We start from the raw sequence: 14,779 nt of genomic DNA, 5'->3' as shown, positions 1-14,779 counted from the left end.
TGGGTGCAGGGAGGGAAGGGTGAGGCTGGAGAAACTCCATTCTGCAAACATGCATGGTAGTGTTTGACCCCTCTGGCTTGCCATACCAGGATTTGTCTGTGTCAGCTCTTGGGCACGGTGAGTTACTTAGTCTGCTGTGAGCAGCGTGGGCTTGCAGCGTGGCTTTTCCCACCATAACCTTTCATATTTAAGTTGTGTTTCCTACATGTATCCTCCGTGTGGCCTTCTGTTCCACTCACAGAGTTAAAATTAGGATCCAAGTAATGGATTGTATAGTAATTGCTTTCAGGGGAGCTTGCAAGCAAGGTTTATGACCTAAGTCACTGCTGAAACTTGGCATAGTGGTTAATCAAAGGCACCCAATTGCTAGAAAGGTCTGAAAAGGGCCTGTTCTACATCTTTCCCTCAAAAATAAGTACATGAAACCTTTTCCCAGGGCCATGGTTCCATGACTTGCTTTCTCTACAGTTTTTATAGCCTTGCTGTGTTCCTTCTTACACAACTTTTTAACCTGGCTAAAGAATCTCAAGCTCATAATTCTTTGATTAGCTCTCAGCTATCATGCTGCACATGCACAGGAACAACAGCCTCTTTCACAGAGTATCCATGTTGCACAGCCCGTCTGATAAAACCTTTGCAGTCTGCTGTTATGCGCCTAAGTGCTCAGCAAGACTTTTTTTTTCCTGGGTAGCCCAGTTTCCTCTTAATTTTAATTATTGCAAAAGTACCAAGCATTGTTGATCTAAAAAAAGAACAACCCTGCCTTCTTTCAGACCTTAAGCAAATGTGAGGGGGACGGGGGGAGATGTTAGGATATTTCCGTTCCACCTTAAGAGAGAGCAGGCTTGTGAGTCACAGAGTCTGCGTATTTCCTGTTGAGGATGTTTATGTTTGCTGTTTCCTTTCGATTTCAGTCGGTCAGAGACACTGACACAGAACGGTCATGTTTTCTCTTTGTTCTGTTCAACGCTAAATAAAGTCTGTAAATTATGCTCTCTTCTGCGGTGCAAGCTTTCTGGCTGTGGATTCTGCTGATAAAGAACAGTGTGCACAAGCCTGGAATGTGGCAATCTATTTCTGAGGCTTTGTGTCGCTAACTGCTGGATCTGCCTGGCTACGGGAGATCGATGGACGTTCGGCAGCCGGCTTGGGGCCATGATGGACAATATCTCCCTGGCAGTTTCCCAACAACAAGGTTTCGGGCCCAGATTCACAGCACCTACAGGAGAGTAAAGCTGCAACAGACTGCGTTTGAGAGGTATGTGAAAAGCGAAAGCAGCGAGAGCGGAGGCTTTTCTGTTTACCTCAACAAGGAGCCTTTGAACTCCGGCAAGGCTTAATTGGCCTGGGAGCCAAGCCAGGGAGTTCGTGATTAATGGGCTGCCGAGATAATAAGTCTTTGAAGGCATAAAGACTTGGGCTCACGTAAAGACCTGAGATGGATCTTTTACAATCCTCAGAAGTAGCTCCGTGTCCACCGAAGCTAAATGGCCACAATTATGAAACCTGGGCAAAATGGTGTGAGAGTTTGCTGCGTCAGTTTAGGGTGTGGCATACCGTGAGTGAGGCCCCCCCAGTTCCTCTGACAGAGAGATGGAAAGCCGATGATTCGAAGGCGATTGACGTAATAGTCTTATCCGTATCTCTTGAGGAAATTAAGACGCTGGCTGGCAACACCACTGCACGTGGAATGTGGTATGCTTTGATGAAAGCTCACAACTCAGTTGTCCCAGCCCAGAGTTTGACTGCATCGGAGGTCCAAGCTGTTTCCCAGAATGCGAGTGAATGCAGGGATGCTGAGGGCACCGGTTGCAAGCTGCAGGGGGAGCAGACTGTGATGTCATCCCAGGCAGCATTCCAGCCTCCAGGGGGAGCCAAGGAGACGGCAGCTGAGAGCTCTGTTTCTCATGGGAACCAAGGTCATCGCCTTTGCAGAGGCCGGAAAGGCAAAGGTAAACAGGCGTCTGCAGATGGCCCGAAGCAGAAGGGGGGTGAAGAGCCCGCGCCAGTGGAAAACAAGGCTTTGTTAGCTGGCACTGCTTCACCAAAGGCTAAAGGCACGTCTGCTGACCAGAAGCAGGGGGGCAAGCTGCAAAAGCCCACGCCAGTGGAAGACAAGGCTATGTCTGCTGGCACAGCTTCACCAAAGGCTAAAGGCACGTCTGCTGGCCAGGAGCAGCAGGGGGGCAAGCTGCAAAAGCCCAAGTCAGTGGAAAACAAGGGTTTGCTTGCTGTGAAGGCTGCTCCAACAGCCAAAGGCAGCTTTGTTGTTGATTCGGGCTGTACCCGCCACATCTCAAAGGATCGGCACCTCTTTATCTCCTTCAAGCCTCAGGAAGGTGAGATCCACCTGGCTGATGGAAGGACGTTGCAAATTGCAGGAGAAGGGACTGTGAAACTTGCAAGTTTGCATACAACCATCAGTAATGTTCTGTATGTTCCTGGAGCTGCAAGCAATTTGTTGAGCGTCCCGCAGCTTACTGGACGTGGTTTTCAGATTTCCTTCAAGAGGAGCGTCTGTGTCATCAGTAAAGGCAAAGAGGACTATTTGCATGCAAAGTTTATGGATGGTTTGTTCCATATAACTTATGAGGACACTGCTGTTGTATCTAATGCTGATTCTTGTTGTGTTGCACAAACTAACAAAGTTCTTCATGCAGGTTGCATTCATGAAGCGCATCGAAGGTTTGGTCACCTCTCTTGGAAGGCACTGGCCAAGATGCCAGAGGTGGTTGAGGGTTTGAACATCAAACCCTGTAAATATCACATGAAATGTGTATCTTGTGCTGAGAACAAGGTGAAGGTTGCTCCAAAAGGCAAAGAGTCTAGCAGGCAGGCTTCCAAGCCCTACCAGCTAGTGCACGCAGACCTGGTTGGGCCACTTACGCCCTCTTTAGGAGGAGCAAGGTTCTTCATGGTTCTAATTGATTCTTTTTCTAGGTACATTCATGTGTTTATGCTCGAGCAGAAATCGCAAGCGTTTCCGAAGTTTAAGGCATTCTGTGCTTGGTTGGAGAATGTGCACGGTAAACGTATTTCCTGTCTGTTTTCCGATCGAGGTGGGGAATTCACTTCTCAGCAGTTTGAAGCTTTCCTGACTGAGAAGGGAATCCAGCATGACATGTCAACCCCCAGATCGCCATGGATGAATGGGCTTGCGGAGAGAGCAAATCAAACATTGCTGCAAGGAATGAAAACCTTGTTGCATGATGCCAATCTCCCTGATAAGTTTTGGGGGGAGGCTTTGGGGAATCTGGTTTACTCCGTTAATCGCAGATTGTCATCACCCATTGGTTGTACCCCCTATGAGAAGATGTTTGGCAAGAAACCCAACACCAAACACATGAGAATTTTTGGTTCTGACATGTGGGTACGCACCCCACAAACCAACAAGCTTGGGAAGCGTGGGGCACATGGTTTGTTCATGGGGTACGAAAAAGGTGCATACAGGGTATGGATGACTAACTCTAAGTCCATAAAGTTCACAAGGAGTGTTGAGTACAATCCTAAGTGGGGGGAAAATGTGGGAATTTTCCAGAGTTACCCAGAGGAGGATGAAGGTGATGTCAAGCAAGCAGCTAAAGCTGAGGAAGCTGCTGAGGATGATGATGATGAGGATGAGGATGAGGATGATGATGATGATGATGATGATCAGAGTTCGGATTCCAGTTCATTGGGCGGCGCGGCTGCTGGTGTCAGTGACAGTGATGACACAGCAGACTACCAGAGCGCAAAGGCCTCAGTCAGACCATCTGATGCGTCTGACAATGAACTGGAAGAACCACTGTTCACCATTGGTCATTTTTCTCCTAAGAAAGAGGAGATGAGTCCAGAAGACTTGCGTCTAGTACGTAGGTCTGAAAGGGCGACAAAAGGCAGACCTCCAAAGAGATTTGCTGATGAGTTTGCTAAGACTGCAACTGCTGTTCTTAGTAGCTCAGAGAAGGTGTGGGAACCTTCAAGCTTCAAAGAGGTTCAGGAGTTAACCTCTAAAGATGCTGAGCCTTGGCTTAATGCCATGAAGGCTGAAGTTGATTCCTTGAACAGGAACCAAACTTGGGAGCTGGTACCGGTAGTCCCAGGTATGAGACTGGTTGGCAGCAAATGGGTCTTCAAGGCCAAGACAGACCAGAATGGCAAGGTTGTCAGACACAAAGCCAGATTGGTTGCCAGAGGTTTTTCACAGGTACCAGGACAGGATTACCACGAGACCTACTCACCCACGGTCAAATATGAGAGCATTCGGCTGATGCTCAAGATTGCTGCGGAGGAGAAACTGCATGTTTCCCACCACGACATTAATACAGCTTTTTTGTACGGGATTTTGAACGAAGAGCTGTTTATGCTTCCACCTGACGGGATGCAGATACAGAAGGGAATGGTCTGTAAACTGCGGAAATCCTTATATGGTCTCAAGCAGAGTGCCAGGTGTTGGAACACAAAACTCACTGAAACGTTGCTTTCTCTAGGTTTTCACCAGGGCAAAGCTGATCCATGTGTGTTTGTCAAGGAGGAGGGGCAAAACAAACTGTATTGTTTATGTTTTGTTGATGATCTTCTGATGTTTTGGAAGAATCAGGCTTTCTATCAAAGCACCCTAGCTCAGCTGAAGGAGCACTTTGACATGAAGGATCTTGGTGAGGTATCCAACTATCTTTCTCTGCAGGTGGAGAAGGACCAAGCAGGTAATTTTCTGGTACACCAAACACAGAAAATTGCTGATGTATTAACCAGGTTGAATTTGGTTGATGCAAACCCAGCAGACACACCGATGGTGACAGGTTACCAGGTAGATAGTACTGCTGAAGCGTTTTCTGATACAACGCTGTACAGATGCATTCTAGGCAAGCTAAATTTCATTGCCAGATGTTCAAGACCTGACATAGCTGTAAGCTGTAATCTGCTTAGCAGACATGCCAACAATCCTACGGTTCAGGATTGGAAAGCTCTGAAGCGCATAGCCCGCTATTTGAAAGGGACTATGCACTACAGGCTGAGGTTCACCAGTCAGAAGACTGGAGGTCTTGAAATCTTTGCAGATGCAAGTTTTGGAAGTGACACCACAGATGGTACAAGCACTTCTGGAGTATGCTACATGTACAACCACTGCCTGTTTGACTGGTTGTGCAGGAAGCAAACAACAGTGAGCCTAAGTTCCTGTGAAGCAGAACTCAATGCTCTGTCATTTTCACTCATGGATTGTGAATGGTTGATGCAACTGTTTAAGGACATCGGGGTTTCTGTGAAATGTCCTATACAAGTGTATCAAGACAATAGATCATGTTTGGCTTTGCTGAACTCTGAGAGTTGCAAGCAAAGAACCAAGTACTTGCAGATTAAGCTACATCGTGCAAGAGAGTGTATTCAGAAAGGACTGATTCGGGTGTCCTACATGGCAGGAAATGAAATTCCTGCTGATCTGTTGTCTAAGGTTGTTAACAAAGAACAACTTAAGGTTTACACACAGAGGTTGCAATTGGGTGAACCACAGGTACTACAGGTTACACGGAAAGGGGGAGGATGTTAGGATATTTCCGTTCCACCTTAAGAGAGAGCAGGCTTGTGAGTCACAGAGTCTGCGTATTTCCTGTTGAGGATGTTTATGTTTGCTGTTTCCTTTCGATTTCAGTCGGTCAGAGACACTGACACAGAACGGTCATGTTTTCTCTTTGTTCTGTTCAACGCTAAATAAAGTCTGTAAATTATGCTCTCTTCTGCGGTGCAAGCTTTCTGGCTGTGGATTCTGCTGATAAAGAACAGTGTGCACAAGCCTGGAATGTGGCAATCTATTTCTGAGGCTTTGTGTCGCTAACTGCTGGATCTGCCTGGCTACGGGAGATCGATGGACGTTCGGCAGCCGGCTTGGGGCCATGATGGACAATATCTCCCTGGCAGTTTCCCAACAGGAGATTGAGAAGGCCACAGCAGAGAAGTTGTCCCAGATTTGCACTGATGCTCTCTTTGAAATTGCACGGCACATACACCTCTCCGCCGGCAGCCTCATGCAATAATACAGCAGGCTCGCTAATCATCTTGCTGCTGTTTTTTTTCAAGCCTTGGAGCCATGTCCAGTGGCTCAGTGCTAATGAGAGGAATCTGGGTATGATCTTTGCATCCTCCACAGGTGTGTCTCTGAGACAGAGCGCAACAGGCACACAGGTGAAGGGAGCTGCACTCCCCCCCCCCAGCCCAACACACAGCTTATCCTATGGCTTTACAAGGACAGGAGATGGGAGGGATGTTTCTGAGCACAAGATTGAGAGAGAGAGAGACTTAAAAATGCTGCATGAAGGTCTTTAATGAACCATGAGAAGCCAATAACCACTGAAAGGCAGTGGGGCTTGAGAGCACCAAGAAGCTTGTCTAGCAGCGGGGAGACTAGTCTGCAGCCGCTCAGCTTTAGGGGCTGCCGCCTGCACTTTCAACAAGCCAGACTCCAAATGAGGCAGCTGTTCCAAGCAGGTATAAATAAAAGATGTGGTGTTCCTATGGGAACCTTTGGCATATTGGATTACCTATTCCCCAGCTAGAGTTTCCTTTCAGTTAAGTTTCTGTGCGAAAATCCTACACTTCAGGGTGTGCTTTTAAGAGACGGATTGTGGAGTTGTTTATTTCTGACTGTATATCCTTGGCCCTGATAATCTTTCTGCCCTTGGAAGTACCCATTCGGTTATGGGGCCCAGAGCTGCAAAGCTGACCATTCCCCAGGCCTCCTAAGCAAGCTGTGTAAAGTCAGGAAGGCAATATTTATCCCACACCGAAAGATGAAAATAAAAGCGAATTGCTGCCACAGGGAATCTGGAGTGCCTGCCACCTGGTTTTCACCTTTAATAAGGAGGGAAACGTCAAAAGTCAGCCATCTACATGGTTATACCTCTTTGTCCATCTATCTCAGTACAGTGGTACCTCAGGTTACATACACTTCAGGTTACATACGCTTCAGGTTACAGACTCCGCTAACCCAGAAATAGTGCTTACAGGTTAAGAACTTTGCTTCAGGATGAGAACAGAAATCGTGCTCTGGCGGCACGGCGGCAGCAGGAGGCCCCATTAGCTAAAGTGGTGCTTCAGGTTAAGAACAGTTTCAGGTTAAGTACGGACCTCCGGAACGAATTAAGTACTTAACCCGAGGTACCACTGTACTGCCTACTCTGACTTGCTGCAGCTCTCCAGAATCTCTGGCAAATGCATTCCACATCACAGGTACCTAATCTTCCCAGAAGTGGGCTTCCTACATGTGGTTTCTTGGTCACACTACAGGAAGACAAAGTGACAGCATACAGGAAGCAGTACACCTATAAACACACAAGTTCATATTCCTTAAATCTTCGTGATAACTGCCAGAATGTCTTCCTGGCAAGCCACTCATTTCAGGATTCCCATTGCATGTTTCCTGGGTTGAATCCAGACATTGCTTTCCAGGGCTAGAATGGACGCATCCACAGGAAGCTTCTGATCCAGTGGTGGGTGGAGATCTCACCAATAGCGGAGGAAGTGATTTTTGCAGATTCCCCCTCAGCTCTCTGGAACAGTGTGAGAGGGGGCAGGGGAAGCATGACAAGTTGCTTCTACACTTCCGCTAGCAGGAAAGTCCTGAGTGGAGCTCTTAATACAGGATGCTCCCACCAGTGGTCGCCAAGCCTGAGCCCAACCCATTTTTAAGGCAACTTGGGCTGTGGAAATGTGACAGCTGCAGCCCACGAAGCAGCCATTAGGGCAAGCTTATATTTTACACACACACACACACACACACACACACACACGTAAGTGAGGTAGAAGCGCCAAGCAGCTGCTGATGTTTCTGCTTTCCCCCATATCTCACTGGCTCTTGGACAACACTGTGAAAAAGTCAGCAGAATCCCAAACCAATCAGGTCAGTCTGGAGTTCTCAAACATCCATATTAAGATTACAAGAGAAGCCAGCATGGCTTGATGCTCTGAGTTCTGAGCACATCCCAGTTTCCCACCTTCTGATGTAGCAGAATTTGCTGAACAAATTATTTGCATGCATTCCTTGGATAGCACTCCTGTAGGAGAAAATCCGGTATATTTGCCCTAACAAAAATGAAGATCTTTTCTTTTTTTAAAAAAAAAAGTTGGTATCACAGACATGTTTGTCTTCTACGTGTTATGATTGAATGTGTGAATGCTTCTTTCTGTCCTTTTACCTGGCATTTGCCCGCCTTTGCCTGCCTTGATATAATAGATGCATCCCGAAGCTGTACACCTTAGTCATTTTCTCCATTCTTCCCAGTTTATCAGCAATCTAAGCTGGCAGTTCAAACAGTGTTGCTAAATGGTGCCCCTGCAAAGCAATAGCCTGACCCAGAAATCATGAAGTGTTTGTGTGTAGAGAGTTTGAGGCAATGTCTTATGTCTGACAGCCACGTTGACTAATATTAATGCTGGGTTGATGGTGAGCTCTGCGTTTGACCTTGGCCCCCATTAGATTTCGTTGCTTGAGCACAGTTTAGGAACCATACATTAGTTTTCATTTAGGTAAATGTGGAGCTGGATTAGTGACAGAGACACTCCACATAGCATGAATGAATAAATGGGTTGAATTAGGCTAATAAATGAAGAAGCCATTTCAATTCAGCAGGGACCCTGCAGCTCTAACAATGTGGATTCCCTCTTCCACTAGCCACAGAGTAGAGTTGCAGGTTATACATTACATGGAAGGGAGCAACTTGTATCTCACATTGCATTGTATGGGCATTTGGTTTCAGGGTTATAAATAGGACTGGGATTAAAGCAGAATGCCTTCTCTGAACAATCATAGTATTAATAATCATGGGGTGGAATTCAACGTTACAGTGTGATGAATGTTCCATCTGTGCAAACATATCAGCTTGCCATATGGAAGAATCCCCTTCTCCCTGCATGCTGTTCTGGAGCTCTCCCAACCCTCTGCCCCGCCCCCCAACCAAATGGGAGGGCATGTGGCAGGGAGAGGAGAATGTTCCATTGCACAAGTGGAAACCCTTGCACAGGGCTTTCCCTGACAGGGTTCAGAAGGTGAATCCCACCTATACTGCACAGGAAGCCCACAATTTATGCGCATTTAACATGTGCACATTCAGCTTTACCACTTGGGGGGGGGGGTTAGAAAGACGTGGTGAAAAGCAGCTAGTGTCCAGGAAAAAAAGATTTTGGCAATCCCACCCACCATTGCACCCAATGTGTTTTGGCTTTAGGCATGATCCCAGGAACTTAACCCCCATGTAAGTTGAGGGCTTACTGTATTTCAGAACACTCTGCTTTGAAATAGCGGTCCATTTGTTGGTGAATCTTGCTAGCTAGTTAAATGGCTTTTGTGGCCAGAATTTAAAGAAGAGTGTCTTTGAGCTTCTCCTGCACAAAACCACACCACCGTCTGCCACGCAGTGTGGCAAGTAGAGTTTTGCTGTTTTAAACAGGTTTCAATCCATCTATCTATCTATCTATCTATCCTACTGAGTGCACACAAAACATCAGACTTGCCTGAACTGGCTCCTTGGATCCAATTAATAACCCTTATTTTAATTCTTAGCATTGTCACCACTCTCCAAATAGCTAGATGGACAGACAGACAGACAGTATTGCAAACTGTAATTCGAGTATAATATTCTAACCAAGGTAAGTATAGGGATGGGTGAAAGTGTTGAGACATTTATGAAGGCAACATGGTCAGTTTTCCATAGCAACTGCTTTGATGAGACTTGGAGGGGAGTATTATGAAGGAGGAAATATCATTGTATTTGGGCAATGATATCACCTAAAGGGGAAAAAGGCACATTTTAGCAAGACTATATAGGTGCTATTAGAGTCTTCTAAAATGAGAGGGAAAGGGGAAAATATCAACACTGCAAATCCATACAGGCTCCACAGTTACAGGTATATTTACTGGCAGCAAGTCCTATGTGTACTTCCAGGAAGGTACATTTAGGAACAAAGCTTCAGTTTTTTCACCGGGGAAAGGGGAAAAAATCTGCCAAACCAATATATAAATTTCTTACCTGCCATCAGTTAGAAATTGCCCTTATCAAAATCACCAAGGAAGGTACATTGCTGGGAATAATCCTTTCAGCTTGTCCTTTCAGCCACAACTTGACAACAAATTCTTTGAAGCTCTTGTTTTTTGAAAGAACCTCAGATAACTGCATACCTTACCATGAACAAGTAGAGACATATTGTTATGAATCCTCTGGATATTAATGTGCAGTTTGAGGCGTTATTTCACACTCTCTGGGCGTACTCAGTATCTGCTAGCCCATCATTTGAGAACAGCTGGTACAGGCAGTCTTTACCTGATTGCTTCCAAGGATAAAGGAACATATTTTCAGTGAGCAACATTTGGATTTGCGTCTGAAGGGTGATGTTCTCTTTCACAAAGGAATTAGCACGCACGAACCTGATAGTACTGGGGTAGATACATTATTTATGGTATATTGGAATTGTCACCTAGAATTGTTCTTCAGGTCAAAAGCATTGTAGAACAAAACTCAAAATTCTGAGAAGTTGTTCTGTAAATGTATTCGTTCTCCATCCATGTTATTTTTCTTCCTGCGCAATTGCTTCTTCTAAAAAGCACGGTTGTGTTTTCCGCTGGTGTTTTTTTTTAAGGATGTTGTTTCTGTAGAAAAGCTCTAATATTACAAAGATAACATATTCAGTCATCTATAATGAAGACATCCTGTCGATTTTACAGCACTGGACAGCACCCTTCTCAAGGTCTTTCTCTGGAAGAAATGAGGAGAAATTTCCAGTACCCGCCTATTGACCGAAATGGTAAGAGGTCCCTCAGATGTAACAAAGATAAGTTCTATTTATGGGCTAATCCATTTTCTTTGGGATGAAACTGGCACACACACAAAAATTGGAAGTACACTGAAGATAGCAAACCGTCAGCTTCGGTAATAAGATCTGTAAATGTTTCCACTACTGATTGTAGAAACAAGGCATGTGATAAGTTCCCCCAAGACTCAGGAAAAACTTTAACCACACCTTAGACCATCCAGGGAGATTGTTGTGATTCCTGCCACCACTGGAGAGCTATTTTGCACTGAGAAAGTTTTAACTGTACCTCTAAACTGTGAAATGTGAACACAATGAGCATGTCTACAAACATAGGTGTCATTTAGCCCACAGAGTATCAGGTTTTTCCTCTTAACTAAGGAGTGGAAGCCTCCCACGATCTGTCATTTTATTTTTCCTATGATACCTGGGCATAGCAGAGCATTGTGGGGCAAGTAGAATAATGGCCAGAACAAAAGTGTGATTCTTTTTTTAAAATAATAATAATCCATTTATCATGAGTATTATTAAAATAATAATATATAGGACTACCAAATTTTTGTGATGCCCACCAGATTGTTTGCGTATAGCACCCTTGATTGATGCCAAAACAAAGTGGTGTCAGCAAGCCAGTTTGTGGGTGCTGGAGCTCAGTGGTTGGCAGGGGAAGGGGGGGTCAAGGACAGGCAGGGGTCAGTGAGGTGGACCCTGCTGGGTGTGGGGATATCAATCGCAGATACCAAACCTGGAGCATTTTAGGAAGTCCAGATTTTATCTGCATAATATTTGAAAGGGCCCTAATAGTATAAGAAACAGTAATGATATGACTTCCAGTAAGTGTCTTATATAGGGGACGTGGGTGGCGCTGTGGTCTAAGCCACTGAGCCTAGAGCTTGCTGATCAGAAGGTCACCGGTTCAAATCCCTGCAACGGGGTGAGCTCCTGTTGTTCGGTCCCAGCTCCTGCCAACCTAGCAGTTCGAAAGTACGTCAAAGTGCAAGTTGATAAACAGGTACCGCTCCGGCAGGAAGGTAAACAGCACTGCTCTGGTTTCGCCAAAAGCGGCCTAGTCATGCTGGCCACATGACCCGGAAAAACTGTCTGCAGACAAACGTCGGCTCCCTCGGGCCAGTAAAGCGAGATGAGCGCCACAGCCCCAGAGTCGTTCCCGACTGGACTTAACTGTCAGGGGTCCTTTACCTTTTTTAAGCGTCTTATTCCAATGAAAGACTCCTATAATGCAAAACTCTGGAGCTTGCTGCAGATCTTTGCTCAGAGACGTGTTGCAAGCTTCACATTACTATGTCACATATTGATTTCCACACACTACTAAGCCTTGAAGGAATACATGATTCTCACTGAGAGGGCAAGAGCTTCTGGGTTGTGTGTGAGAGAGAGAGTTCCACATGCATCCATGAGCTTGGAATTTAGAGACAAGTTTGAGAGGTTTTTAAGGCTGGAGTTACATAAGCTGAGCATCGCTTAAAGACCCCTGGAAGTGTCCTTGTTTTGAGCCACAACTCCTCAACGCTAGTTTTCTTTTCTTTTCTTTTCATTCTTTCTTTGAAAAGTTTTGTTGATATTTTTTCATGATACAATAAAAAGAACAAACTCATCTAGAAAGAATAACCTGGAAAGAAAGATTAAAAGGAAAGAGAAAACTACAAGATTCTCTCTCACTTCTATATCTTAACTTTTATCCCATACACAAACAGGTGAACCCTTGCAGCTGTCACCTGGGATCATCCCTATCTTCCCACAGCATCTCACCCTGTGAGATCTCCCCTTCCCCACCTCTCACACAGGGTCCTCAACGCTAGTTTTCATTCCTTTGTGCTGTTGTGCTCTTTTGTTATACTCCAGTGCTGAATGTTGCAGCCTTTCAGGGCAGGTGCCAAATTATAGTACTATAGGGACTGTCTTGATGTTAGACTTGGGTCCCGCTTTCCCCAACAAACTTTTAAAAGTATACTTTTTCTCTCCTGACCTTTTGGCCTTTGTACATAATATCTCCATATAATATTACCCTGATGTTTAGAAAGACAGGCTGCAACCCTGTACACTCTTTCCAGGGGGTGGGGTGGATAGTCCCGTTAAACTCAAATGGGTTTACTTCTAAGCAGGCATGCATAGGATTGCACTGTTAATGACTAGGCAAGGATGACAAATATTATAGCAGAAGAATAATAGTAGCAATCACATTTGACCAGTGGCCCAGATGCTAAAGGAATAATAATAGTCCTTAATAGACAACCTGGTACTTACAATAGCAGCTATTGTCATGATAATTGCCCAGGATTAAGGGCATAATTATTTCTGGCAGGCTGCTTATTGTTGACTGTTGGATCTCCCATTCAAGGTCAAAATAGGTATATTTAAAAATCAAATAGAAATGTGACAGTGTATTTAAATACCTTGGTTCCCATTTTGTGTCGGCCACCAGTTTAAATGGCTATTGTGACTACACTGCATTTGAATGGCCTGCGTATCTGTATTTCATATTTCGCCTCCTAGCATTTTCCCTCAGAGAATGGCATTAAACTTGGGCATTTCAGGTAGCAAAGAGATTTGCCCGAAACACATTTTCCTGGGAGCAAATCTGTGCATTGCTTATTTAGTTAGCGAAAACATCCTTTTATACCTTGATAAATACAGAGGCCTTTAGGAAGCGGAGAGGGGAGGGAGAAGGGTTTGCTGGGCTAAATGGTGTTTGTGACTCGCTCACCTGAGCTACTCTTCACCTTCCACAGGTTACGTGTCGGATCCCATGAGTACGATGCGATTTCATTCCTGCAGCAACAGCGGCAGCTTTGAAGACAGTGCCTGACAGCAGGAACCATCTACTTGCCGAGAGTTTCTCCACGAAGCAGCAGCAACAATTCTTCCTGGCGTCAACACAGCTCCTAGTCATCATATGTTACATCAAAGAGCCCCACGTTGGCTTGCTTATTTACTGATAGCTAATGCTTCCATCATAAATTGTTCTTCAACCATTCTCTTTCTGTACCAGCAATTTATAGGCAGTGTGGGGGGGGGGGATAAATCTGTCAAAGTTTGGGGTTGTACCAAGCTTGCCCTTGGGATATACTGCATGCATGCCAGGGAACATAATCAGAGACTGGAATATTTTTTATTCATTACCCATGAGTTGGAAAAGAAAGGTAATTGTTACACTGTGGGAGGTCCCAATTTGGGGGCTTCCCATGGTGTGACAATTACCCTGCCTTTCCCACCTCAAGCTTAATGGAGAAAATAGATTGCTCAGCATTGTGTCCCATGGGATGACCTCCTATCCTTCTCTTTCAGCTACAAGTCCCTGGGTCTCCTCTTTGTTGAAGCCTAGGCTAGTGGTTCCAGCATGCTGTATGGTCCTACTCTATCTAATGCTGTCTATATCTTCCAGGGCTTCTTGCCTGATGCATCTCAAAGCACCCAACTAATTCAATAAGAAGTTCAGGTACAGATATGTTGTGGATGTCTTGGAGTCATACTGGAATGCAGTGTAGTTTAAAGTTGTATTATTCAGTTTAATCAGCTGATTGGTGCCAAGAGGCCGGGCTTGTCTTCCTGTGGCCGTTCTGTTTAAAGTTGCCAGTTTAACACATTATGTTAATCCTCTCTTGAATGTTCATTTGAGTTTTGCATAGCTCAACAATAAAACAATTGTGTAAATGAGGGCAGAGTTCTTTATTCCCTTGCCCACCTCAGGGGACTAGAGAGAGCCAAAGTTGCGATTGTATAGATTTAATCAGATGATTAATTCTCTTTGGATTGAGCCACACATTGAGCCTCTTCATAAAGTTCAAGATATATAGAGCCTACCTTGCGTGTACAGCCTTCAGAAGAAGTGAGGAGGCAGTCAGACCAAAGCAGGTAAAGAGCTTCCCATCTTTTAGTGTAATTTTATTTACTTCCTGTTTCCAAGCTCCCACAAGCTGCTTCCTCTGACACTATGCTGCTCATGTGAGTAGGCCACTCAGGTAAATGTGCAAAAAAGCTGCAA

General features: G+C 45.1%; 1 protein-coding gene across 1 annotated transcript in view; it reads left to right on the top strand.

Moving 5' to 3' along the window:
* TNNI3K (TNNI3 interacting kinase) overlaps positions 1-14,451 on the top strand; it is a 150,626-nt gene extending 136,175 nt beyond the window's left edge. The window contains exons 24-25 of the mRNA XM_077928586.1: positions 10,691-10,770; positions 13,527-14,451. Coding sequence (XP_077784712.1) covers positions 10,691-10,770; positions 13,527-13,603 — 157 coding nt within the window. The 3' untranslated portion in view covers positions 13,604-14,451. The remainder of the gene's footprint in view (positions 1-10,690; positions 10,771-13,526) is intronic.
* Positions 14,452-14,779: the final 328 nt, after the last annotated feature.

This window comes from Podarcis muralis, chromosome 5 (genome assembly GCF_964188315.1).
Source record: "Podarcis muralis chromosome 5, rPodMur119.hap1.1, whole genome shotgun sequence".
NCBI lineage: Eukaryota > Metazoa > Chordata > Lepidosauria > Squamata > Lacertidae > Podarcis > Podarcis muralis.
Note: the sequence above shows the minus strand (reverse complement) of the source record. Positions and strands in the feature narration are given on the sequence as shown.